The sequence below is a fragment of the Umbelopsis ramanniana genome, assembly GCF_025399195.1.
Source record: "Umbelopsis ramanniana AG unplaced genomic scaffold K450scaffold_2, whole genome shotgun sequence".
In the NCBI taxonomy this organism is placed as follows: domain Eukaryota; kingdom Fungi; phylum Mucoromycota; class Umbelopsidomycetes; order Umbelopsidales; family Umbelopsidaceae; genus Umbelopsis; species Umbelopsis ramanniana.
The window spans coordinates 718,772-743,258 of record NW_026252088.1 but is presented as its reverse complement, the minus strand read 5'-3'; the positions used below and the strand labels follow the sequence as shown (position 1 = coordinate 743,258).

Genomic DNA, 24,487 nt, shown 5'->3' with positions numbered 1-24,487 from the left:
TGTAAAATGGATTAAAAGGTTACAGGGTGTTGGGTTTTTTTTTATTTGTGTTCAATCAACTGGAATAATACAAAGTGGTTGAGGGATGCTTAATTTTAGCGGTCATTGGCCAAGAATGGAGCTGTGGCGAACTATGGTATGTCGCTCGTCGCTTTCCCAAGCAGGTACGTACTCGACCTCTTGGGCTTCTTCAAAATCAATGTTCTCAGTCTGATTGCCCAGCCGTGGAATCCGAATATATGCTTCAGTACCAAATCCTTCCATCGACATGATTTTCAGCTCGCCTCCCCAGTATTCAGAGTACACTTTACTCATAGGTAAGCCAATCCCTAGATGCTGATCTTCCTGACCTTGCCAACTCCATGGTATTTCTTCTTCTTCTGCTATTCGCGCAGCCATCTGGGGAATGGTCTCGAAAGCTTTGAACCGCCGCTGTGATGTGAATGACCATAAATCTCGGTATGCCTCGGGTGACATTCCTCCACCTTGATCTGAAATACGAATCAAAATGTCGGTGTCATTGGAACAAATAGTGATGTTGACAGGGGGTGGGGCATTGTTGTGTTTATGGAATTGAAGAGTATGACGAACTGAATTGGAGAGTAGTTGGAACACAATGTACTCGATGTGTTCAGAGATATATGTAAAGTCGCCACAACCTGTGGATCCATCTATGTTGAAGGGTGGGCATTTTGCTGTCCCACTTAACCTGGTCTCTATGAGGGCAATACATTTTTCTATGATGTTTGTAGGATTGCATTTGGTGAAGATGGTGCCAACTGTGGCATCATCGTTATTCATATCCTGGCTACTCTCGCTCAATGCCAAATGTTGTTCGGTGATAACTCTCCTTGATATTCTGGATCGAAGCATAGTGTTCATAAAGTGATTAGCGTGTACGGCGGGTATATGTTGAGCGCATTCTGAGATTCCAAGGGCAAGCTGGGGGATGACGACCAAGTGGTCACGCAGAAGAGTTCGTAGTAAATTACAATATTCTTGATTTTGCTCTTTCGTCTCTATAGGCGGGACTTTTCGAAACTTTTCAAAAGCGGCCCAGTAGAGATCGTAGACGAGTTGAATATGAGGGTTGCTACCGACGATGAAGGGGAGTTGCTGAAAGTCTCGAATCCTGTGAGCTAGACGGACAGGCAATTCGTTTCTGACATAATTTGCACTTTTGATCAAGCGTTCATCGTTCAGACGCTTTCCGAAGAACACCAATTGACGAAGTGTGATAGGCGTAACTCGTTGTTCGACGTAGTAGTCCAAGGTTCGGTTCTGGTAAAAGTGGGCTGGTGAGCTAGAGGCTTTCTGTTCTGCTGAGAGAATGGGAGGAGTAATGGGATGGCGGGGTGGAGACGTTGACTGCGTTGGCCGCACAGTGGCTGGCATAGAGAATGCTCGCCGTTGGAATGCAACTGCCTTCAGCATTTGGGGTGAGTAAAAGGGGAGCAAGGTGTGAAAGGACTGGTGACCTAAGGTAGGAGATTGAAACATCGATAGGCAGTCCATTGTGATCCACCAACCAAACTTTGCGTCTCAAAACAAATCCTTGCTTAGCGAGCTATCAGCTGATTTCGCATGCACATCAACGACACTCTGAGAGAACCTGAAAAAGTAAGCGCAAGCACACCCGATGTATGTCTGCCAGCGTAAAATCACACACCTCTTTCCTTAAATTATTGTATCATGCATTATTCTACATCCATCTTTTGCATAGCAGCGCTTCAATAACTAGTAACCCCGTGCCTTCAAATTTGATGGTTTGCATTAAGTGGGCTCTTATGTAGCGGGTACATTGCGCCACCGTGGCGGGATAGTGACCTCAACTGTTAGGAGAGCTAAAGAATAAAGAATAATGAAAAAATAAACGTAAGCTTTACAGGAGAGGTTCCCAATAACGTAAATATGTTTCGACGTTTAGCATATATGCATGTGAGGAATGATAGGTGCTCCACGTGTATTAAAGGCTCATTTACCTGCACCGTATTGATCGTTGTTCGTTGTTGAACGATCTACAAGTATCGCAAACTTTAATAGTCGCTCTTCAATATGCTACTAACCCAATGAGCGTTAGATATGAATCTTTTGATCTTCCTAAGAGTATCGTAAAACAGCGCAACTTACAGTTCAGTGGGCAGCGATGTGTCAAAATAATGGTCCTGGAAGTTAGCAGCCATTTCTGATGTGTGGGTTTACGGTAGCATTGCGATATTAGGTTCACAGAACCTCAGGCCAATGATTTGCGAGACACTTCATGGTGTTTGCGTTATTAGTCCCTTATTCTGCAACACTATGAGGCGTACTGGGGTATTCAGCTGAATAAGAGATGAGCCGAAGTATCGGCCGTCAGTTCTCTGCGAGAAGGCCATGACCGTCTGGTTTGACAAGGCACTTAACAACAAAATGGCGTATGCCCTCTTGAAACTTCCATCGCATATAACTCTTCGTAGCGATGATTAGCCGCAAACCAGGTACTTCTGCAAGGGTTTACGCCGTATTTCCGCAAACAAGTCACTTCGGACTGATCTCCTCAGCAGCGTTCTTTCTCCCCACATCGATTTTGAAGCAGGCAACTAATTTCTAATTGGATGGCAGCCAGCAACTCCGCGAAGAAAGTGTCGTAACAGAATTTGCTTCAGTCATTCAATATCAAACCCGGTCACTTCCTTCTCTCGCGCTCCTTCAGTAATCAGCAATGTCTTCAAGTGAGTTACTCTGTTCATTCGATCTGCTTACGGGACTCATATGATGCCCTAATGCTTATCACTCTCTATCTACAGATCTTCGCATTGCTTGCGTTGTAAGTACCCTGTTACATTTGTTCGGCTTCCTATTCCATATCCGCTATTCAAACCGTACAACCGCCGCCAACCTATTACGCATTTCCAACCAACTGGGCTGATTCGCACTATACATCGAATAGCTCACTTATCGAATCATTTAACAAAGGAATGAAAATTTTTTAAACTTCTTCATGTGTAACTAACACCTGTTGGTCATATGAACAAATCAATAGATGGTCGGCTTACCCGCCAGAGGCAAGACGTACATCGCACAAAAAGGTAATTTATAGTCTTGTCACGCCACGGATACGAAAGTACGTATGTTGGGATCTCACATGTACGCCCGCAGTCTGTAGATATTTGACTTGGCTTGGAATTAACACCAAGGTGTTTAATGTGGGAAACTATCGCAGAAAATTAGCTGGTGCCCATGTACCGCATACGTTTTTCGATCCCGCCAACCCCGAAGGAGAAAAGTCAAGAAAAGAGGCCGCCGCCGAAGCTTTGGCAGATATGATGCGATGGTTTGAGGAAGATGAGGGGATTGTTGCTATCTATGATGCCACGAATAGCACCAAAACGAGACGAGCTTGGTTACAAGAGAGCTTGAACAAGAAGGACATACAAGTCTTGTTCATTGAGTCAATTTGTCAGGATGAAGAGGTTATTCTAAACAACATCAGAGATGTCAAATTGTCCAGTCCCGATTATGTCGACATCGATCCAGACCAAGCTGCAGAGGATTTCCGAGCTAGAATTGATCACTACCAAGAACAATATGAAACGATCACAGAAGAAGGTCTTACCTACATTAAGCTCATTAATGTTGGAAGCCAGGTCATCATCAATCTCATCAAAGGGTATCTTGAATCCCGTATTGTCTATTACCTCATGAATCTTCACATCGCTCCCCGCAAGATCTATATGAGTCGAGTAAGTATAGGGTAGCGGATATAGAGCGCTGATGCGGTTTATTTGGACTCTTGCTAAAACAATGCTCCCATTTTTATCAGCATGGTGAATCGGTTTTCAATGTGGAAGGTAAAATTGGCGGCGATTCTCCTCTGTCTCCAAGAGGAGAAATGTATGCAAGCCGGTTGCCGGATCTTATTCGTCAAAATCTTGGTGACCAAAACCTCACCATTTGGACATCAACCATGAAACGCACTATTCAGACGGCATCGTTGTTGCCTCATCCAACCAAAAAGCAATGGAAAGCTTTGGAAGAACTTGATGCTGGTGTGTGCGATGGTATGACCTATGAGGAAATTGCTGTAAGTTTAACAAATGGATTGTGGGCTGTTATAACTTGAGCATGCGCCTAAATCATTCCTCGTTCCATAGGAAAAATATCCAGAGGATTACGCCAACCGAGATGAAGATAAATTTAACTACAGATATAGAGGTGGAGAGGTAAGACAATCCTACTATATCTGGCGGCAATGCGTCATTTAACTCATCGGTTCCCCAGTCCTATAGAGACGTTGTATTACGCTTAGAACCTGTTATTATGGAATTAGAACGACACCAGAACATTTTGATCATTGGACATCAAGCCATCCTCCGCTGTATTTATGCATATTTTATGAACTACAGCCACGAAGATCTGCCCTACATCAAAATACCTTTGCATACTGTGATTGAATTGACGCCTAAGGCATATGGTTGTGATGAAAAGCGGTTCAAGGTTGATATTGAGGCTGTTGATACCCATCGACCTAAACCAACTCGGGCAGCGTCCATTCGGAGAAAGGCTTCCACCAACCTTGCTAGCAAAGCCCCTGGTAGCCTGACCTTACCCAACCCCGCCGGCGCCAGTGGAGAAATTGTCTATGACCCTATGAGTCCCATCTTACCTCTCACCAGTCCCAAGCTGACATCTAGACCGTCGTTGACGGTTGTGCCCGCTATCAAAGATCTCAAATCCACTGCATCACCACCCACTACTTCAAGCCTGACCTCAGAAGTGGTTAATTTGCAGCTAAATGACAAGGGGCAATGATTGACATGGATCGACCAAGACACCTTATTTGATCCTTATTTGCCTTACCACCATCGTACTTTTCCTTACCACATTTGCTTTAAAAAATAAAGTATAAAAAAAATGTATACAGATATCCATGGGGGTGGCCGGACATGGGAACATTTCGGATTGGTTGACGTGTAAATATTGTTTGTTTGTGTCTTCCCTCCGGTAAATGTTGCTGATCATGGGGGTGCGGAAGTGCCATCGTGTCAAAAAAAAAGTTGGCGGGCAAGTGTTTCCGAGCACTAAACACATCTCTCTATGGAATAAATTTGCGCGGGGTGTTATCGACTTTATTTTGTCCGAAAAACATAGTTGCATCCTGTGCGCTGAATATAAACTTGCAAGTGGTATAAAACAAGAAGCATGACAAATGGAAAGAAAACAATAGAAATGACAGAAACGGACGACTTAAATGAAAGCAGGAAAACAGGTGTGTGTGTGTGTGTGTGTGTGTTGATGAAAAATGAAAGGTGATGGTACGGGTACAGCTTTGACGATGGTAAATGGAAGGGGACAGGAGTCGTAGTTTGATCATGTACAGGGACGAGGAGGAAATATGTGCTAAATGTTAAGTACGGTGAAGACGACAAAATTGGTGGTAGGTTATTCATTCAAAGGCAGGCATGCTAGTGAGAGTCATTGCGGATCAAGCCTGAGCAGAAGGGATGCCAATTGGAAGGAAACCAGTTGAGATGTTGACGACGGGTAACTTGATTCAAGCCCAATTGATCCATGACAGCTGTGTCGTCAAGTCGTTCGTTGACAACAAGATTTCCAGTCACGGTGATAGAATCGGTAGAGTCGTGGACTTGGACAGGGTGGTTAGTGCTGTTCTTGCAAGTAAAGGCAACCAAAGGCAATGGCAGCTGTTTTCCACTGTGAGCAGGATCTGCCACATTTCGATTGATAAGGTTACGAAACTGAGCATATTTTTTGATTTTGTAAACTAACTTCTGCTTCGTATCCTTGACAGATTGCTGTAGGGTTTTAATCCTTTGCTGTAACAAGGGTAGAGTGAGTTTGTTTGGTCTTAAGAGAATGCATGCATGCATCAAGCTACAAATGTTGGCTACTCACCTCAAGCAGCATTTTTTCCTCTTGAACTTTACTCGATTCCGCGCCTTCGAAATCATTTGCTGTTGGCTTTTGAAGTCCAGAGATTCCGAGCCATCGAATCTCTTTACGGTCTTTTGCAATGATATCCATTGCCATCAAAACGTTGAGAGCATCATAGACACGACGACGAATGTTCTTTTGGTCATACTGTCCCTCAGTATAATAGCTTTGGATATCGGAAGCCAGTTCGTTAGCAACAGCATTGTAGGTTGTTACTTGCTTTTCGCGAACTTTCTTGCATACTTGTTGACTGAAATGTCGTAGTCCAACCGCTCGTTGTTGTTGGATAATGGGTGGAGCCACAGTAGTGTCCAATGACACCGGATGTCCATATGATTGGCTACTGGGTGCTGATCTGTAACGTTTACGATCACGCTCCCCTGACAACTCCTTAGTGTCGCTTTCATGAACTACGCATTCACTGTGCAACCGCCTTTTTCTATTGCCTGAAATGCTATGAGGCGGTCGACCTCTTGGTGCCAATACAGCAGCAGGTGGATACTCATTTTTTTGATGATGAAAATGGGCTTGGTGCTGACGGTGTTTCTCAGGTTCATACATTTGAATAACGATGTTATTGTCTAAAAGCTCCGATATTGGTTGTTCAACATGCTTGTTGTGGTCGTCCGTATTGAGAAGTGAAGCGATGGAGCCTTTACGGCTACTGGGAGCACTCGTGGAACTTTCTGAACTGGATGCATAAATGTCCATATACTCGGGAGAAGGCTTGAGGCCAGCAACTTGACTTGTGATTGGTTGTGGTGACGGACTATTGGAGGGCGTAACAATCTGCTGAATAGGCGGCAACATTTGAGTTTGAGCTTTGAAATGGTTGGTAATAGGCTTCAATTCCAAATCACTGCTATAACCTCCTTCATAGTCGTCTCGATCGATGCTTGATTCTTGAACTTGCTTAGATGATATGAATGGGAATAAAAATCTTCCACGATCGCCGATGTTTGGAAGTATACGATGTGTAGTAGAAAGAGGAGGAGACGGCAAAGGAGAAGATGCATAGTGTGTACCATGGCTGTTAGCTTGATGGTATTGATGATGACGGTGGTTGTCAAAATAGTGGGACGGGTGATCGGATAAGGCCAAAGGAGAGGACATGTGGGGGAAATAAAGAGTGTGGAGTTATCAGAAGAAAAAAAAAATGAAAGTAAAGGGTCAAAGCTTTTTGAAAGCAAAAGAGAGTAAAATAACGGGCAAAGATGAATGATTTGGAAACTCAAAAGATATTCTTGTTTATATGTTATTTTTTTTGGCTGGGGTCAGGCATTGGAGTCTCAGAACCGGTAGTAGACAATTCTAGCAGTAGAAACACGCGCGCGATTTTTTTTCTATCCTGGAGAACCTTTTCCGTCATGTGGATCTTCGTCTTTCTACTACTTGGATTGCTTCAACCCTGTGTATAACCCTTGTGACTGCTCGTTGGTGTCTTCTTCCCAACCGGTCATTTTGAATCGCACATATTGTAACAGAAGATATCATCTCAATGAAGTTTGGGATAAATAGAAAAGAGAAAAGTTTGACAATCGGTTCTATTCAAAGCATAGCACCAAAAATGGCCTCCCGAAACTATATCCACCCCCTATTTGGCGCGCACCCAACTATCAAGCCGCCCCTGTTTAACAAAAATAAGGATATTATAAGTAGACGGATGCAGCGAGATTCCAGTGACGTAGAAACGGATAACGAGCCAGGCCATACTCTTGAGCTCTATTACACAGCAAAGCAAAAAAAAAAAACCTAGAAACATGTAAAATGGGCGGGTCATTTTCCTTTTAATATCATCCTGCAGACTTTGAGGGGTTAGCTGTTTTGTTTCGTCACGAAAAAAGCGCGGATATTCTGGTGGCATTCGTAACACATCGCTCAACTTTTTGTTTATCTCTCTCAAAGCTCTGCTCTGTGCCACACACGCCGACGACAAATTTGTTTGAAAGGCTTGGGTTTATAAACACACAAATTGTGTGCAATGATGGGTCACCCACCAAAAAAAGGTGTGTGATGCAGTATCACTTCTTTGCAGTAGACTCAGTGCATTTGTCTTTTTTGAAGTTTTTTTTTATTATTATTCAGAATGCTGTAGGATCTAGGGAAGCGATTGTTCTACATCTTTTCACCCGTGGTATTATCATCTTTGTTATATAAACTATCTGCCTTCATCGAGCTGACCGTCCTGTGGGCAATACCAATGAATGATACGGTTAGCCTATCAATCTGGCTTGGGTAAATGACACGTAATGCCGACTCACCTTTATCTTTTCCATCTGCTTGTGAAGCAGGTGAAGCTGTGCCCGAACTCTGTCGTGATTGTCCCTTTCGTGCAGCCCTCAAAGTTTGTCCAGAACCTCCGAAAGTTTTGGCGGGCCCGCTCTCTTTTTCTTCGGCCGATTTCAGCGGTATGATAGGGTAACCAAAGTATAGCTGTCCAAAAGGTAAATTGAGAGGCGCTGGTACTGCATCATCATCATGCGTAATGGCGGCCGATTCTGCCACAGCGTCTGATAATGAGGTCGTCGAGCTGTTTGGTGAATCCTTCAACAGGCTAGTGGATCTACACGTTAGTGGCTGATCAAAAATATACGCACGGAATACATTACATTACGTACTCTCTCGTTCGGCTCTTTAGCGTTTGTCCTGAGCCTTGAAACGGTGCATTTGCCGGTTTCGTACTTTTAGGGTCATCAATGATCATTTTGCTTCCCTATAAGGAAGTCGCCATAAAAAAGAAGGAATTCGAAGTGAGAAAAGCGAACACCTATGAAAATTTTCGAGAAAACGTCCCAAAATTACCATTGGAATAGATTGAGGCATTTGACTGGGTTCCACATAACCGACAGGTGGTGCGAAATCAACCTAAAATAACGAACATTAGCCATATATATCGACGTACGCCAACATGATGACAATGGGCTAATTACCTCCAAGTCAGTTTCCATGATGGAAATACCCCCATGGTCGTCATAATTCGGTTTAATCTCTAACACCTTTATCTCGTAGACCTTACTGTTGTAGGTGATTTGAATGATGTCTCCTTGAGTAAGCGTGGCAAAGTTTCGGAACGAGTTCTCAAGCCTAGGCGGTACATTTTTAATTAATATCAACAATTAGCACCACAGGTGTTGGCACATGCTGCTCAGCACTTACACTGCTTTGGGATCGCTGATGTCCAAAAAGTCCACCGACTGAGGCTGGATACGAACAAATGTTCCTAATGGCAGAGATGTGTTCTTTATCTCAATGATATCGCCTTGTTCCACTTGCAAAGCATTCATCATCTGGGAGAGCAATGCAAGAAACGGTTAGAAAGTGAATTGGCCAACCTGATAGAGCCATTCTAGCAACTGAACTGACCCAGTGAGGGAGATACACTCTTCCTTCTTCCGCAATGAACTCTAGAACACCAGCATGTGTATGAGCGTTTCTTTCGCCATTGATCAACTTGAACAACATTGGGTAGGAGATATTAAGTCGAGCTAAAAGAGGCGCATAATATAAATACACTGCCCAAGATTTCCAATCATTCCAATTGTTTCTTCCTTACATAGTTTTTCAAGGGCTGATTGAGGTAATATGACTGGAGAAGCTGGTCAGTGACTGTACGCAATGCTAAGAAGGTTCGTTTTTGTAGGCAATCAACCGTACTGTCATCACTTACTCTTTCCACCATAACTGACGTTATCACGATCGCTTCCTGATTGCATCATAGCAATGGAGTAGCAGCGGTACATTTCAGAGAACCCTCGATTAGGATTCATGAACCCGCCCATTGAGAAACCGCCAATAGCTTGTTGGAATGGATCGTCGTCTTCGTAGCCACCAAACTAGAGAAATACAAACGACATGCATGAGCAACCATATCAACGATTCTTCTTCTCATTCAGCTAGAGATAGACTTGCCATTATCAAAGGTGATAGCAATAAGGGAAAGCTGAGTAAAGGCAGGCACAGGTCACATCAGACTAGAAATGGGCGACGTCATGCAGTCACGCAATGCAAATCCCGATCAACCAGCTTTATTGGCAAGCAGCAGAATAATGAAAAAAAAAAAAAAAAAAAGGTGATGGACGATGAGAGAACACAATTGAGTATGATATATAAAACGTGCTGCTATGCAAATAATGGAGGAGAATATACATTATTAATTACTATGAATCCAATCATCTGGCAAAAAACTCCATACGGTTCCAGTCAAAGCCAATAAAGAACACAACACCAACAAAGACCAATCCAAAACTTTAGCTTTCGTGGACATGCTGCCTCCGTACATCTTGAGATGACATGCTAGAGGAAATATGGCAGCAATGGAATACGAGAAGCAAGATCCTAAAAGACTCTACATGGAAGTGTTCAGGGTCAATAAAATTGGCAGAGTAAGGGGGAGGAGCCAAACCAAATTTCAAACAAGAACGAGGCTTACGATAACACGATCAAATGCAGGGAACAAGATGGCTATTATAATCACCACAGAACTGACGAGAAGGCGAGATACAAATTGGACGAGATGCATAGCGAACTTGCTCTTTGTGAGGGATGAAAAGGCCGGATGTCTGAAGATAGAGAGTTCTATGGTGAAATTGACGCCGCTCAAGGTCAGAGCGTATTTTGTAAAAGGATTGATGACAATGAGCCAAACAGCAAGCTTGTTTAGTAGCTGGTTATACCCCGGTGTAGCCATCATGTTTTCCATAATGACTTTAACGTCATTTCCGAACATCAGATATCCTGCCGCTGCCATGAAGGCGTAGATTAAGCTAGTTGCAAGATAGGTATAGTTGACGACTCGAGGGAAATGTTCGGGTTCGGCCATATCACGATAGACGGAAGGAAAGGTTGCGTGACCGGCGAATCCTGCTGCCATTTGCCCGAATGCCAAAGGCAAAGTCATCCAGTTCACCGGTAGCAAATTGGTTGGCATAGGGTCCAACAAGCTACCTGGACGCTCCGATTTGGAGGCTCCATCATAGCATATGACAAGAACTAGAGTGAAGGAGCTCAAAATACCTACAAAGCTTGTGTAGGACAGGTGACGAATAGCGAGATACGTGGTTGGAGTCAGAGTGAAGAAAGCCAAGATTTTGAACGTGACGGTACCAATGTCGGGAAACAACACATGTAAACTGTCAGCAAACAAAACAATCAGTGCCACCGAGGCAGCTATAAGCTCTAACATGAACATGGTGGATATAAATATTCGACCTCGTGTACCATATGCTGCACCTGCCATATCAGCTGTACGAGGGGACAACATATTAGAAACCGTTGTTTGGCAGGATGGTTAGCTAGTACTTACCGTATGTCTTTAGGACGAAGGAGGCTTTAGGGTAGTCCAAACAGCGAGCAATGATCTTTGCGGTGTAGTTGGTTAAAAGACAGGTGAAAGCTAGTAGCAAAGCTCCGAATAGCCAACCAGCATTTCTAAGTGCCAGTGGAAATGACAGGAGCGCAATACCAATGAGGATGTTGATGGCATTGGTGAGTGTCTGGGCAACGGTGCTTTTCAATTGGGTATCGACCGTAGTCGAAGACCAAGCCGAACTAGTCGATATGGCAGAATGCACCGAGGGGTTCCGCCGTAACAAGGATGTATGTTCGTCAATTTGATCATCATTCAATGTGGAGTATGAGGTATTGATATTGGGAGGAAGTTGTCTGGGGAGGACAGAAGGGGATGCATTGTTCGTTCCAAACACCACGTTTTGTATCTCTTCATCGGCGTCAATGTCATGGACTCCGGTTAGGTTTTCACTATGGGCAAAAGAAACAATACATAGCAGTTCAGTGCTAGGAAGGGAACAAAAGTTTTTTTTACTGCCGACGCATACCTCAAGTAATGAAGCGATCTAGCATAGGATGAGCTCCAGGATTCTACACTATGCGCTAAGTTGCTGGCAAAGGATGGCCTTCGCCGAGGAATATCTCTAGGAGAGACAGGGTCGTCGTAAGACATTTAGAAATGAGAAGACAATTTTGGATTTATCTTTGAACGTCAAAACGATACAACGGGGATATGGACGTTTTTGGTGGATTTTAAACGCCGAAATGGGGGGTTCACACTCCACACTGATAAGCTAGCTAACTTTCTAGAATTCAATAAGGTCTTCTTCTGCCTTGTTCTCCTTTGCAGGCACTGGGGGTGGTGCATCGTCATGTTCTATTAAAAGCTCTTCAGTAGCTGCGTCCTCCCTTGGGGTAGGTATGTCTTCAGTAGGCTCCGGTACGCTTTGATCTGAGATATCCAACAAACTTTTCTCAAAGAGCATTAGAACCAATCAACCATTATCGGATCTCGATACAAACAGTTGCCGCTTTAAAATGCACTTACATATCAATGGTCTGAGATAACTGGCCATCGTTGGCTTGCAATATCATAAAAATGACATCTTGTTCAACATTTGGGAATATAGCTGTCAGTGTAGCCAGATTATCCTGGAACTCTTGGGGGCTGATGGTTTGTCGCGGCTGTGGTGGAGAAGTGTTTGTCGGGTTGGGATTAGCATGTGGTGGTGTTGACCATTGCCCGGCTGCACCAGGATATTGTTGCCATTGTGCTGCGGAGGGGGGTTGTTGCTGTTGCTGGTATACTTGGCGGCGATAGTGCTCCTGCGGCTGTTGGTATTGCTGTTGTTGCTGATAATGTTGTTGTTGCTGTTGTTGTTGTTGTTGTTGTTGTTGCTGTTGATAGAGATATTCTCGATATTGATTGTAATCTTGTATATCTCGGGTGGGCTCGACGTGTTGACTCCATGTAGCATGGTTTTCTGACGGCCATCCACTGGCTGAATTATACTGTGCTGGTGGTGACTGCTGCCTTCGTTGATTTTCATCGTACCCAGTGTTTCTTTGATAGCCTTGATATTCATCATCTGAATCCGGGGTGGATGGACGACTGGAGTCATTCAAGTTCTGAAGTATCTTGCCCATGAAGTTGAGTGGCTTTTGCATGGTCTTTTGAGCAAACGAACTTCCCTTCTCTAACAGAGCAGCAGCTTTGACTGGGTCGATCAGTGGTTGTTGCGATTGTGACGATCCTGGTCGTGGTGACTGAGAAGGATGTATAGCATTATCGTAATTGACTTTCTCCTTCACCGCCTCTAATGGCCTCTCCTTTTCCAATTCTTTCATGGTGCTCTCGATATTGCTACGAAATGATTTTAGGTCGTTAAAAATTAGACGACATATAACATCGACGATGCATGCCTCTACAATGCCCTTACCTGTCAAATTCTTCTTGAGTGATTGACAGTGACTTTGCTTCCAAAGACTCTATAAACGCAATAGCGCCCATTAAATTTGTGAGATAGTAGCCGCCCTCTGATTGAAGTTGATCTGGATTGCGGAATCGATTGATATATCTAAGAAATGTGATTAGAGTAATACACTTTAAGCAAGTTGGCCATGGACAGTGCTTATTACTTACTGTACATTAGATACTAGTTTTGGAGGATTTGATTTTAATACAACATATATCAGGATTGGCAGGAACTTGTCAGCGCCAGCGTCGCCTTCCACATGCTTGATGAGACCTAGACAAGGGAATGCGTAAACACTAATGAGTACTATTCTATGGTATTCCAGAATCAATCATATCACCTACCGAAGATCACTTTGCAGCAGTTCAATATGCAAATAAGTTTGTCCCTTGGCGCCTTGTAATTGTTAATTTTCAAAAGCTCTGTCAAAGGCATGAGGACGATGAGTCTTTGTAAACCTTCGCATAGCCCAATGTTACCGTCCATATCTATCTTACCAGATTCTGCAAATGTTAAAAACGACTCATTGTGCTGAGTAACAGGTATATCGAGATGCTCTTCTGTGATCCACGAAAATATTCGAATCTTATGGTACAATATCTCATCTCGTTCCTTGTCATCAGTCGTGTTTGGTGAAAATGTGCTAAAACGTCCAAGTTTAGTATGAGCCCTACCATAGCGAGCTGAAACCCAAAACAAGCCGAATGTCTTACAGGTGGAAGAGTCTGTTCATAACCAGTTTCTCCATGCCTTCCTTTGCATTTTCAAATTCCTGATCGCTTGCATCCTTCCAGACATCACACTCCTGCATCTTTCCATGAATGAACTGTTGAAAGCACATTGTTGAGAGGCTGTTATTTGAAGGTATTAGGGATAATGGTGCCAGCACTTACATCAAGGAAGTCTTGAATGATTTTTATTTGCTCATTGACAGTCCAAGGCCGACGATCAAATGCTTGCAAGAAGCTAAACAAAATGAGTGAGAATTTGAGTGCCGCATGGAGTTTGGCCATTATGCCCCATATATCACAGTTTGCCTTACCTTTTAAAGTATTTGGTAATAGGTATTGCTCCTCGCCTCTTCATTTGCTCTAAGAACCTATTGAAGTCAAATGGTATGTCTGTACTTATTTCTTCAGATCGAGCGCTAGGCCGGCGGTGCTGAGGTGCGTCAGCCGATGAGCGTCGTCGGCTCGGCAAGTTTTCCGCGTTTTGAGCATGAGTGCCGTCTTTGTGAGCTGTTTCATCAAACTGGGTTATAATGTGCTCAAATTCCTGATCGTTTTTGATGGCGTCGTCGTCTGGTGTACGTGGTAGATTAAAGGGCGGTGAACCGATGGGTGTGCTGAGCATATTGATTTGCGCCTCTTGCTTAGGTGATTCTGTGATATTGGATGGTGGTTCAGGCATATCCCTGAAGATTGAGACGATACGCATGAGATATAGCCATATTACTTTCCTCTAATCTTTGAATGCTAATATTGTGAACATACCCGTCTTCTGAGTCGTTATCAATAGATACCAATTCATCAGATGATGCTGCTGCTGCTGTCGGATCTAATGTGCCTGAATCATATTTCTCTGGGTCGTCGATGGCGACTTTTTCTTCAAATTCAACAGCCAAAAGGTCAGTTTGCAGCGTTTTCGGATCGTCAGTTGCTAATCCTAAAGCTTTTTCACTCGAGTGTGGTTGATCCATTGTGCTAAGAGCTTCGGTGTTCGTGACCTGAACCCTTTAGGTGAAATTTGGGTCAATTTTTCAAGCCACGACCGGCCGGCCAAGCCAAGCAAAAATGAAACAGCTGCTGAAACAGCTGCTGAAGCTTCTAGTACCTTAAGGTCATTGCTACTACCTATCAACCACTGTTCAGCTGTTGAAATGCTATAGTTTACGGAAAGGTATGTATTGACCATGGTATAAAGGCCTTGACTTATCGCACGCTTTGCAATAATGTGGCACGCGGTTCTATCACTACAGCTAGCTGGCTTCGTATAACTCAAATAGGTTGGGGGTGATCCGGTATAATTGACCCATGGGACTTCCCCAACAGGAGACAAACTCACAGAAGCAAATGATTCGCTCTACCAATCAACGCAAGTGGCGATATACGCAAATTGCCCACGGTCCCAAAAGGTTTGAACGCCCCAATAACTTGTAGTAGGTGCTAACAATTAGACCATCAAAATTTATTACATTTCATGGGTTGGTATTTATTGGGCATCCTTAGCCTTGAGCTCCTCGACGAACGCAATGTACTCCTTCTCGGCTTCATCCTGGGACTTGCCAGCCAAGGCGTTCCAGGCCTCCCACTTGTACTTGCCCTTGAGGTCAAAGACACCGGGCTTGCCTATTTGATGACAACAGATCAGTAAAAAGCACTATACAGTTAGGATCCTACAGAAAACTTACTGGTGTTGCAGTCACCAACGGTAGCCTGCTTGAAGAGACCGTAAAGCTTGAGGAGGTCATCGCTGGAGGGCTTGTTCTTCAATTGCTGAACTTCGTCGGCAGCGGTTTGGAATTGCTATAATATAAAAACGAATAAGTAAAGCAATGGTAGGGATCAAACGGGATTGAAAACACGAACGTACGGCAGAGGGCATTTTGTATAGTCAATAAGATGAAAGGTGTTTTGCCAACGGTCAGCGCGAATTTAAAGCGCAGCGAATGACGCACGTGAAAAAACTGCTAGGCAGCTGTTTTTGGGTCAGCAAAGACGTAAACTCCGGCCAATGATGTTCAATGAAGCGCTTTCACTTTGTGAATGTAATAATGAAGAGAAGTACGGAAGTAAAGAGTGTTTTGGGAACCAAAAATCTAAAGGTTTCTCCCCTCGCCATGTATCTGCAACGTGGGCAAAAATAATGATTTTTAAAAAAGCAGGAGCGATACAGGGTTCATAGCGGCCATCACGACAAGTATTCTATTGATAAGTTGATTTTTATAGGTTTTACGAAATGATATATGATTACTATGGTGACATCTAATGCTGTGTTTGGCAAGTTCATTGGGGGATACGGCGTTGATCAGATATACCATAGGCCGGCCTTTCGAAGAGCAACTTCTTTTTCTGCGCCGTCTCTAAAGTTTCCATGCACCATCAATGGATTAAAACCGTACTTCATTGGGATGTTCATATCATAATACACATTGCCGACGGGGAACAGCTCCATTTCTAACAACACCAGCGGAGACGTATAGAAATCGATATTCAGCGATTGAATGACGCGATTGATTGCTCGCTGCTGGGTAAGTTTGCTCTTCTTGTATTTGGCATTGTCTTCATCTTGCACAGAAATGGATGTGGAGATGATGTGTTTCATAAGGTCAGTGGGCTTCATGATGAAAAACCCTGAGTTGATGTCATTGTTATCTTTTATGCCTCGTTGTTGGAAGAGCGCGTCGGTTGCAGGTCGTATCCGGAACTTGTGCAGCAGGTACTCGTAGATGTTGGGCGACAGGAAGACAATATCCACGTCAGAAAACCATACCGTAATATTCAGATAGAGGAGATGCTCGACCACCAACGATTTAGAGGCAGTCACTGGGAGATAATCATGCATATTGCCCCAGCTGATCAAGCTGTTGCTGACGGGAGTGTGGAACCAGTCATCTGGGATTGCTATTACGTTGTTTTCATAGCCGGCCGCGGATAATGTTTCAACTAGCTCGCTATCAATAGCAAATACCATGAATTTGTCAATATCACAGCGCTTGAGCGACTCAATCCAATTCAGCGTGTAGTTCGCCATGCCAGAATTGGCAACGGCCGTGAGCAAGACGTTGTTCTTGCTGTCTAGAATATTGTTGTCGATCATGGCCATCATGTCGGCATTGGGAGCAGACACGCTTTTGTTCGACGTTATCAGCTTATAGTCTAGAAGCTGGCTGTGACTGTCGTCGTCGACCTCGTTATCAGGAAGGCCATTGAAGCTAAACAAGGCTACCACGATGAATATGCATATAGCGGCAACCACAGTCAGATTATGCTTCATGTTATAATTGGGCTTGTGGAAGAAGAGTAATTATCCTCTGTAGCCTTTTAGGTTATTTCGGTGCGCTACACGACGCCGGTGGCGCTTGGTCATCACATTGATAAACATAGGAGGGGTGTCCGACATCATCAATTTTGACAGAATTTGAACAGACTACCGTAATCAATGGTGTTCCTTACCCCTATTCACTAACATTCGATAAGATCATTTTTGCTATCACCTTGGAGTGTATTTGGTGTTCCCGTCCGTGTATGTAACGGCAGCCCCGGTTTACGACATGCATTAGGCTTCTCGCCGATTTTCGTACTCAGAACAAGGTACGTTGGAGCTTCGCCAACTATAGGTGACAGCATCTCAATCTCAATACATACAACCGTAGTTTTATTCAAAAAAAAAAGGAAGTTAACAATTTAAATCCAAAAACAAAGCAACTTCTGAGAATGCCATGTTACAATGGCTTGTTATCAATTATTCATAAGGTCAATAAACATCAGTTTCAAAAGCGGTTTCTGAATAATTGCATAGCCGCTATGTTGGACGAAACGCCCCAGCCATTGCACGAGGAGTGAATACATAAATTGTGTTACGGTCTTTCGAAAGAACTCTAAATTATTTCAACCGAACGAAGGATACCCTTCATCGTCTTTGAGCAAAATTCGCAGTCTGGTACAAAGGAAAGAGGTGGGTGAGACAATCTATAGATTTCGTCATGGACTGAGGGGGCTCGGTCAATAGACTTCCGCAAAAAAACAATTGCACGAGAATACATACTGTAAGGTCCGAGGTTGCATGGGACAAGTGGCTTACTCAGGGAATAGGGTAATACTGGCCCCGGAAAACGAATTTGAGAGTAAGCCTTTCGCTTTCATTTATTCATTCAGAAGGTACGGTATGGATATTGAATGCTAGCTGTCTAACAGCTACTAGGATGATGCTATGTGCATGACGCGGTATCACGATATTTATAGGTTCGTGGCTGAATCAACAAGTGAAGATTCCAGAAGTGGACGTACGGAGTATGCATTACGGCACGTGATCATATGCAGGACAATAGATGGTGCATAGGCCAACGTCTGGCCTATATAAATCAGTGAAGATAGCTTTAGACGACCAATGGCCGTGAGCTAATCTCATCCACAGGCGTTGTCGCCAATACTGCTCTTGTCTCCTTTAAAGCTCGCGCGCGAATGCGCGTCGATCTGTAGTTGGCAGCAGCTCTGTTATGCGCTTGATATGATAGTTGGTGCGATCATTTCCACATAAGCAGCAGCCTTTTTGTTCAAAATTTAGGAATCATTGAGCTGGAAAATTGTTCTGAAGGATGTTACAAAGTTCACAGTTTAAAGCTTTCAACCGTAGAAATACTATTTTAGGATAAGATATTGTTTGAGCATCCACCTTGAATTCGCCTTGTCTTTCACGGCAAGATCGGTTTGCATTGAATTTTCAAATGTAGAAAATATTTGCATTATGAATTCTATAATATAGTAGCGTAATATTCCGTACTGTCAGATTTTTCTTCCTAATAACAAGTATTACAGAATATATCGGTAGCAAGTTAGACGCGTTTTTTCGTTTTGATAAATCATTACGCAATAAAGTGTATTAACTTATCAACATAGCGACTCCATAAACTTCTGGAGGTAGTTTATAAAGTGAAAAAAGGGACTTTATTCAACAGTTCATCGTTGAATAAAAATGGGCCTACGTTAAATTTACCGTGGCCGCCGAACATGTGACTCGGACAAATCCGAAAATTCAGTCCTTAGGGCTTGTCATTGACCAGGACTTGTTTTTCATAGGCCCAGTGAACTGACTTCCATTCAAGCAAATGTTGAAATCAGTTTGCCAGGCTACACTACTTGCAACCACAAGTATGATCCCTTGAATTTAGACAATGCAAACTATCACGATTCAAAATGTCACTTACGCTTTGTACTTTCAAAGGAAGGAGAACTGCAACTTTCCTGCAAGCCTGTGTTATCAATAACCACCACCAGGTCACTAGCCCTCGTATCACCCGAGCTCTCGCTACCAGTGCGAATGCTTCTTTGATACCTGAAACTCATTTGAGAAGCTACGGGCAGCCTGTTTTCGAAACTCATCCATATGCTCTCGAGAAAAATGAACGTAAGTCACTTAAATCATTAGCAACTAAGCAATCAGATTCAGCTGATAACCATCGACCTTAGTCACTCCCGGGGTATCTGCTCTTGAGTATGAATTGAGACGAACGGCGCTTATGAATTCTCTGCATGAAGGAAGTCTGGTTGTTTCGTTAGGGTATCGAACTCGATATATGTCCAACAATGTATTCTACCCATTCCACCAGAATACCGACTTTTGGTATCTAACAGGTTTTAACGAACCAGATGCTGCTGCCATCCTCGGTACGATTGAGCTTTAAAAGGGGATATATCGAAGACAATATGTACGCCGCCCGTAATTAACATTTTGACTTTATGCTTCTAGAAAAGGACTCCTCGCCTAAAGGGTACAAAATGACCATGTTTGGTTTGCCCAAAAATCCAAGCGTCGAACTTTGGGACGGTCCAAGAACAGGATTGGATGGGATCATTGAAAAATTTGGAGCGGATGAGGTTTGCATATGATAGGTATACTTGACGACTGACTTTCAGATCACACTAACACCTCAACTTTCAGGCATTCAACTCCATGCAATTTCCAACTCGCTTGAGGGAAGCCATCAATAATGCCAAATGTATATATGTGGATACAAACATGTCATCAGGATCTATCTTGTCGTCCTCTGAACCTGCAAAAAAATTAATATCATATGGTACGGCGACAGATTGGTCTAATTGGCAAGAGGGTGGGGTCGCTGGGCTACTGACCAAGGTGTTACGGAGCTTTGAGAGCTACGGTAAAGATTTTGGTATATGTGAGCTGGCGACCTGTGGAAGAATAGATTATAACGTGGAGTGGAAGTATTATCTGGGCAATGCAATGGTTATTAACCGAGTTCTTCTCGTTCCGTTTCAATAGGAAAGACATCCAAACCAGTGAAGCAATTAAGCCCACTTGTGCAAGAATTCAGAAACGTCAAGAGTGAAGCGGAAGCTAAAGTTATGAGACAATCGGGAGAAATTAGCAGCAAGGCTTTCATTGAGGTGATTTGAGTCATTCTCTCCGTTGTCACCGTAACAGTACTGAACATGGTATACTAAACCAAATCCTGTAGGCTATGAAATTTACAAAGCCTGGTATCACCGAAGGGCAGTTATGGGCAAAGCTGGACTTTGAATGTCGAATGAGAGGATCGAGTATGTTAGCTTATGTACCAGTAGTTGCTGGAGGTCCCAATGCACTATCTATGCATTATGTAAGAAATGACATGAAGTTAAGGTAAGTTATGTCGCATATACCGTGTGGTTGGAGTTTTGCCTTTGGTCTTTGGCTCGTCTGACAACTGCTTACGATTCAGGAATGGTGATTTGGTTTTGGTTGATTGTGGTGGAGAATACAATGGATACGCAAGTGATATCACACGAACATGGCCTGTCAACGGGAAATTCTCAGATCCACAGAGAAAGCTATACCAAGCCGTCTTGAACGTCAACAAAGCCTGCATAAAACTTTGTACGGAATCTCACAATATGTCACTCCATGGCATTCACGACGTATCGGTACGATTAATGAAGCAAGAGTTAGACAAGATCAACTTTCACGTCAAGACTGGGGTATGTGACGAACACAAATTAATGTACATGCACTTTTAGTAGCGATTTGCTCACTGACCATTTGCATAGGACGTGGAGCGTATTTTGTACCCACATCACGTCGGTCATTATCTAGGATTGGATGTACATGACTGTCATGACTTGGACAGATCTCGACGACTGAGGAAAGGAATGGTCATTACCATCGAACCTGGCCTTTATGTACCATATGATGATCGTTTTCCAAAAGAATACCAGGGAATTGGAATTCGCATCGAAGATAATGTTTGCATCGGGAAAGAGGACCCTTGGGTCTTAACTGCCACTGCTCCTAAAGAGATTGTTGACATCGAGTTCTGTTGTGAAAGCTCGTAAACCTTGCCAAGCTGTTACCAAAAAAGTATTCCTTTGTCTTTTCTTCTGTTGTATTGAATAAAATAGTTATTTAATATGCAGTGGTCAATTATTTTGGGATGCACGGTTCCAGACCAATGTCGTTCCTCTAGGTATGGTTTAGCAAGCTAAGGTCTCAAAAGCGGTCTCCACTTCCATTTACTTCTCCGTAAATACAGCCTTTTTCTTTAATTGTATACTCTTGCTAATACTAAAAAAAAACCATAACAGGTACAACATACAAATGAATATGGGTGCGTTTTTAACCTTCAAACGAGTTGGCCTTGTGCTTTGGTATGAATTTGAAGTCTTCTGGGGCAGGACCCAAAATACGATCACTGTGAAGTATGACAAATTAGTTTGCTTCATTTCATTCATAAAGAACAACTAAAAGTTCGTAATCTTACGTTATTTTAATCCAGTCAGAGGCTCTGGGACTAGCCATGAGTGTCTCGAGTTCGTCGCGGCCATAATAAGGTGGTGGACGCTCATTCATCTGCTGAGGAAGGACCTCGAGAAGACCGACAGGGATGTATCGATACAAGAAGCTTTGCCATTCACATAAGAAACGACGGGTAGAATTGATGCCCATGGTGTCAGTACCCCAATGCTCGAGGCCATAATCACAGAACTTCTTCAACATATCGAATCGCTCTGAAGATGAAATATCCCAGTGTCTTCGGGTTTTGATTTCTTCAAAGATCCATGGTTTAATCAATGCTCCTCGTCCAATCATGATTCCGTCTACTCCGGATTCCTCCTTCTGCTGATAGTACTGTTCCCAGCTGAGAACGTCACCGTTACCGAACAAGGCCATATCGTTTGTCAACCTCTTGATTCCTTTAATATAATCCCAGTCAGCGAGCCGAGTGTACCGCTGTTGGCGCGAACGGCCATGGAGCTAAATAATGGCAAAACATGATGATGAGCATACACAAAGGTTTAAGTAGCAGATGCTGGCATCTAGAAGCGTATTGCAATTATTATCCTACTTACAGTGCCCATTCCGATGCCCTGATAATGAGCAAATTTTAGTTATGTGCGCATATGGTGAATTTTGCACCTGGTAAGCTACTCACCACACTTTCCAATTTAGGTACCAGCTTATGAGCTGTAGGGTGATTGTCCTTCACACCAGTTCTGAACTTAACGGTGACAGGAGGGTCGAGAACGTGCTGCATTCCACGAAGCATCTTGAGCATCTTTCCGTGTGAGTCCAACAATGCTGAACCGCCACCCTAAAACGAGGACAATCAATACATCATCCACTTGTACGTTGTAAACACCATTGAAATGTACCTTGTTGAAAAGCATATCGATAGGGCAGCCCATGTTGAGGTCAACAAAGTCGACATCCACAGTTTCATTTATGACTTGGCAAGCCTTGACGAGCTGTTCTGTTTTGTATCCTGCAATCTGAATGCACAAAAGTCAGTAATGTAGTGTAGGATAAATATTAGGTGACTTATGTGATTACAAACCTGGATACCAAACAAGTCCTCTGATGCATGGCGCTTGGTCAAAGCCCATTCAGTCTTCTGGCCCTGGAGTAGGTTGGTAGCCATAGCCATCTCACCACATGTGATATCCACGCCAAATTCTTTACAGATTCTACGGAAAGGCAAGTTACCGACCTTTTATGTGAAGATGGGTGTTAGCGCTGATTCTTATAAATGGTGCATGAGGCATAAAGCTGACTTACGGTGGTGAGGGGAGCAAGGTAGGTCTTGTCTTTGAAGTTTAATTTCTATACATAATGGTGAGTATAATCGTCAGATTAGTCAACTCACAAATGAACCCTTCGTACCTTCTTGTCATTTATATCGAAGATAGGTCCAACTGGTTGCTCTTCTTTGGCTGGACTTATACTGGTTTCCGAAACGACTTCTGTTTGCTGGGAAGTCTCTACGGAGGTGACTATTCCCGAGGGCGTTGTTTCGATGTCCGTCGAAACCTGCTCCACCTCTGCTACTTTCTTCAACTTGTCCGAAATTGGTGTAGATGGTGCCTCGACAATGGTGCTGGCGGGACTATCTGTTGTGGCACTAGCAGGCTCAGCCAACATGGAGGCTAGTCTCCTCTGCGTGTTTTCCTCCTTCATAGCAATTTCAGCATCGATTTCAGCTTGAATCTCCTTTAAAAACGCTTCTGATTTTTCAAAGTTGAACTACATGCGGTGGTTAGACGCAGAGGTTCTCATTAATAAAATATTCACTTTCAGCCATACCGTATGTTTCCGCAAAGCTGCCATCGTTTCGGGCGTAATACCATTCTTGACAGTAACAGGTGCATTTCTTTCGCGCTAAGAAAAGCCGAGCCCATGTCAGTACAAAACGTGTCATTGGATGTTGCCCAGCTGTATGCACATACCTCTTCATCAACAACGAGCTTTCCATCTTTGAAATGCGCTTGCAAGTAACGGCAAGCATATCCAGCTCTACATCTGTAATACATTGAAATTGTTAGAAAATCATTTGGTGAGTGTTTCGAAATGATGAAGCTGAGATTAGTTACCTTCCGTAGACCTCGAAGTTGACGCATCTTTCGCCCAAATCAGCAGGCTTCAACTTCAGGTACTCTTCAATGTTATGAGTAAATTTGCACCTAATATACAAAAGGTTATTCACACTGTTCCAGCGTAAATTTCAAATGACCGAATTGCCACATACTTGTCTCCCCAGTTGCATTTGTCGTTATCGCCAGCGGCAATATAAGGGCAGAGCTACCGACATTATCGAATCAGTTCCATAATGTCATTCTGATCTATATACAATTGACCTGCTACTTACCTTGATGTCATCTGTAACATGTGTCCTCTTTCGCTTCTTGTTCTGCCCGCGGGCTTTACGATTACCGCCTGCATTGGACTGCTTCCCTTTTATGAGTACGGTGCATCCATATCGCCGTCAAATCATGTCACGTCAACTTACATCACCGTTTTCAAACTTTTGGCCTTCAACCTCATCGTCTCCAAACGCTGCGGTGTTGATATCTTCTACTTCGTTGTCTTCAAACCATTTGGTTTTGCGGAATCTATCGGTGGACGGTTAGCTCATGACCTTCCGACGGGGGTATTTGTCAATAACTCAAACCTACTCTTGTTTAATAGGTGCCAGACCTTTTCCTCGTGTAGATTCCTCTAGTGTAATAGAGACAGCTACTGGTTCAGACATTGCTTTGGCAAAAGACAGTTCCTTAATGAATGTCGATTCGAAGTTTGGA

The 24,487-nt window shown here is 43.4% G+C and overlaps 11 protein-coding genes across 11 annotated transcripts; 2 read left to right on the top strand and 9 right to left on the bottom strand.

Annotated features, from left to right (window-relative positions):
- Positions 1 to 1,753, bottom strand: K450DRAFT_219777 (uncharacterized protein). Its single transcript, XM_051585422.1, has one exon. The coding sequence runs from the start codon at positions 1,513 to 1,515 to the stop codon at positions 103 to 105; it is 1,413 nt and encodes a 470-aa protein (XP_051449421.1). The 5' UTR covers positions 1,516 to 1,753; the 3' UTR covers positions 1 to 102.
- Positions 1,754 to 2,446: 693 nt separating this feature from the next.
- On the top strand, positions 2,447 to 4,934 carry K450DRAFT_219771 (uncharacterized protein). The gene is made up of 7 exons (XM_051585421.1): positions 2,447 to 2,711; positions 2,787 to 2,806; positions 3,023 to 3,068; positions 3,139 to 3,722; positions 3,803 to 4,063; positions 4,134 to 4,202; positions 4,261 to 4,934. Exons 1-7 carry the CDS (start codon positions 2,702 to 2,704, stop codon positions 4,789 to 4,791), a joined length of 1,521 nt encoding a protein of 506 aa, XP_051449420.1. The 5' UTR covers positions 2,447 to 2,701; the 3' UTR covers positions 4,792 to 4,934.
- Positions 4,935 to 5,719: 785 nt separating this feature from the next.
- K450DRAFT_219768 (uncharacterized protein) lies at positions 5,720 to 7,400 on the bottom strand. The gene is made up of 3 exons (XM_051585420.1): positions 6,178 to 7,400; positions 5,896 to 6,100; positions 5,720 to 5,816 (listed from the first exon to the last, which is right to left on the bottom strand). The coding sequence occupies exons 1-2, from the start codon at positions 7,045 to 7,047 to the stop codon at positions 6,089 to 6,091; spliced, it is 882 nt and encodes a 293-aa protein (XP_051449419.1). The 5' UTR covers positions 7,048 to 7,400; the 3' UTR covers positions 5,720 to 5,816; positions 5,896 to 6,088.
- A 696-nt stretch (positions 7,401 to 8,096) lies between these two features.
- Positions 8,097 to 9,915, bottom strand: K450DRAFT_219764 (uncharacterized protein). Its single transcript, XM_051585419.1, has 10 exons — positions 9,844 to 9,915; positions 9,602 to 9,767; positions 9,488 to 9,520; positions 9,298 to 9,419; positions 9,091 to 9,221; positions 8,865 to 9,018; positions 8,737 to 8,799; positions 8,553 to 8,647; positions 8,196 to 8,488; positions 8,097 to 8,119 (listed from the first exon to the last, which is right to left on the bottom strand). The coding sequence occupies exons 1-10, from the start codon at positions 9,844 to 9,846 to the stop codon at positions 8,103 to 8,105; spliced, it is 1,077 nt and encodes a 358-aa protein (XP_051449418.1). The 5' UTR covers positions 9,847 to 9,915; the 3' UTR covers positions 8,097 to 8,102.
- A 330-nt stretch (positions 9,916 to 10,245) lies between these two features.
- Positions 10,246 to 11,437, bottom strand: K450DRAFT_219758 (uncharacterized protein). Its single transcript, XM_051585418.1, has one exon. It carries the CDS (start codon positions 11,192 to 11,194, stop codon positions 10,343 to 10,345), a length of 852 nt encoding a protein of 283 aa, XP_051449417.1. The 5' UTR covers positions 11,195 to 11,437; the 3' UTR covers positions 10,246 to 10,342.
- K450DRAFT_219754 (uncharacterized protein) lies at positions 11,438 to 12,079 on the bottom strand. Its single transcript, XM_051585417.1, has one exon. The coding sequence runs from the start codon at positions 11,891 to 11,893 to the stop codon at positions 11,681 to 11,683; it is 213 nt and encodes a 70-aa protein (XP_051449416.1). The 5' UTR covers positions 11,894 to 12,079; the 3' UTR covers positions 11,438 to 11,680.
- Positions 11,609 to 14,911, bottom strand: K450DRAFT_219748 (uncharacterized protein). The gene is made up of 11 exons (XM_051585416.1): positions 14,690 to 14,911; positions 14,239 to 14,610; positions 14,090 to 14,162; positions 13,910 to 14,022; positions 13,694 to 13,839; positions 13,541 to 13,618; positions 13,364 to 13,469; positions 13,161 to 13,298; positions 12,269 to 13,084; positions 11,769 to 12,194; positions 11,609 to 11,691 (listed from the first exon to the last, which is right to left on the bottom strand). Exons 1-10 carry the CDS (start codon positions 14,893 to 14,895, stop codon positions 12,101 to 12,103), a joined length of 2,142 nt encoding a protein of 713 aa, XP_051449415.1. The 5' UTR covers positions 14,896 to 14,911; the 3' UTR covers positions 11,609 to 11,691; positions 11,769 to 12,100.
- Positions 14,912 to 15,121: 210 nt separating this feature from the next.
- On the bottom strand, positions 15,122 to 16,070 carry K450DRAFT_219744 (uncharacterized protein). Its single transcript, XM_051585415.1, has 3 exons — positions 15,789 to 16,070; positions 15,607 to 15,721; positions 15,122 to 15,544 (listed from the first exon to the last, which is right to left on the bottom strand). Exons 1-3 carry the CDS (start codon positions 15,798 to 15,800, stop codon positions 15,408 to 15,410), a joined length of 264 nt encoding a protein of 87 aa, XP_051449414.1. The 5' UTR covers positions 15,801 to 16,070; the 3' UTR covers positions 15,122 to 15,407.
- A 1-nt stretch (position 16,071) lies between these two features.
- Positions 16,072 to 17,219, bottom strand: K450DRAFT_219742 (uncharacterized protein). Its single transcript, XM_051585414.1, has one exon. It carries the CDS (start codon positions 17,190 to 17,192, stop codon positions 16,224 to 16,226), a length of 969 nt encoding a protein of 322 aa, XP_051449413.1. The 5' UTR covers positions 17,193 to 17,219; the 3' UTR covers positions 16,072 to 16,223.
- Positions 17,220 to 18,968: 1,749 nt separating this feature from the next.
- Positions 18,969 to 21,436, top strand: K450DRAFT_219728 (uncharacterized protein). The gene is made up of 10 exons (XM_051585413.1): positions 18,969 to 19,066; positions 19,140 to 19,322; positions 19,385 to 19,582; positions 19,665 to 19,792; positions 19,857 to 19,992; positions 20,199 to 20,323; positions 20,395 to 20,558; positions 20,638 to 20,893; positions 20,963 to 21,272; positions 21,360 to 21,436. The coding sequence occupies exons 1-9, from the start codon at positions 19,024 to 19,026 to the stop codon at positions 21,245 to 21,247; spliced, it is 1,518 nt and encodes a 505-aa protein (XP_051449412.1). The 5' UTR covers positions 18,969 to 19,023; the 3' UTR covers positions 21,248 to 21,272; positions 21,360 to 21,436.
- K450DRAFT_219713 (uncharacterized protein) lies at positions 21,375 to 24,463 on the bottom strand. Its single transcript, XM_051585412.1, has 15 exons — positions 24,362 to 24,463; positions 24,196 to 24,298; positions 24,055 to 24,132; positions 23,935 to 23,987; positions 23,780 to 23,869; positions 23,636 to 23,708; positions 23,493 to 23,567; positions 23,073 to 23,432; positions 22,968 to 23,012; positions 22,747 to 22,899; positions 22,565 to 22,681; positions 22,345 to 22,503; positions 22,262 to 22,279; positions 21,673 to 22,166; positions 21,375 to 21,603 (listed from the first exon to the last, which is right to left on the bottom strand). Exons 1-15 carry the CDS (start codon positions 24,436 to 24,438, stop codon positions 21,528 to 21,530), a joined length of 1,971 nt encoding a protein of 656 aa, XP_051449411.1. The 5' UTR covers positions 24,439 to 24,463; the 3' UTR covers positions 21,375 to 21,527.
- Positions 24,464 to 24,487: the final 24 nt, after the last annotated feature.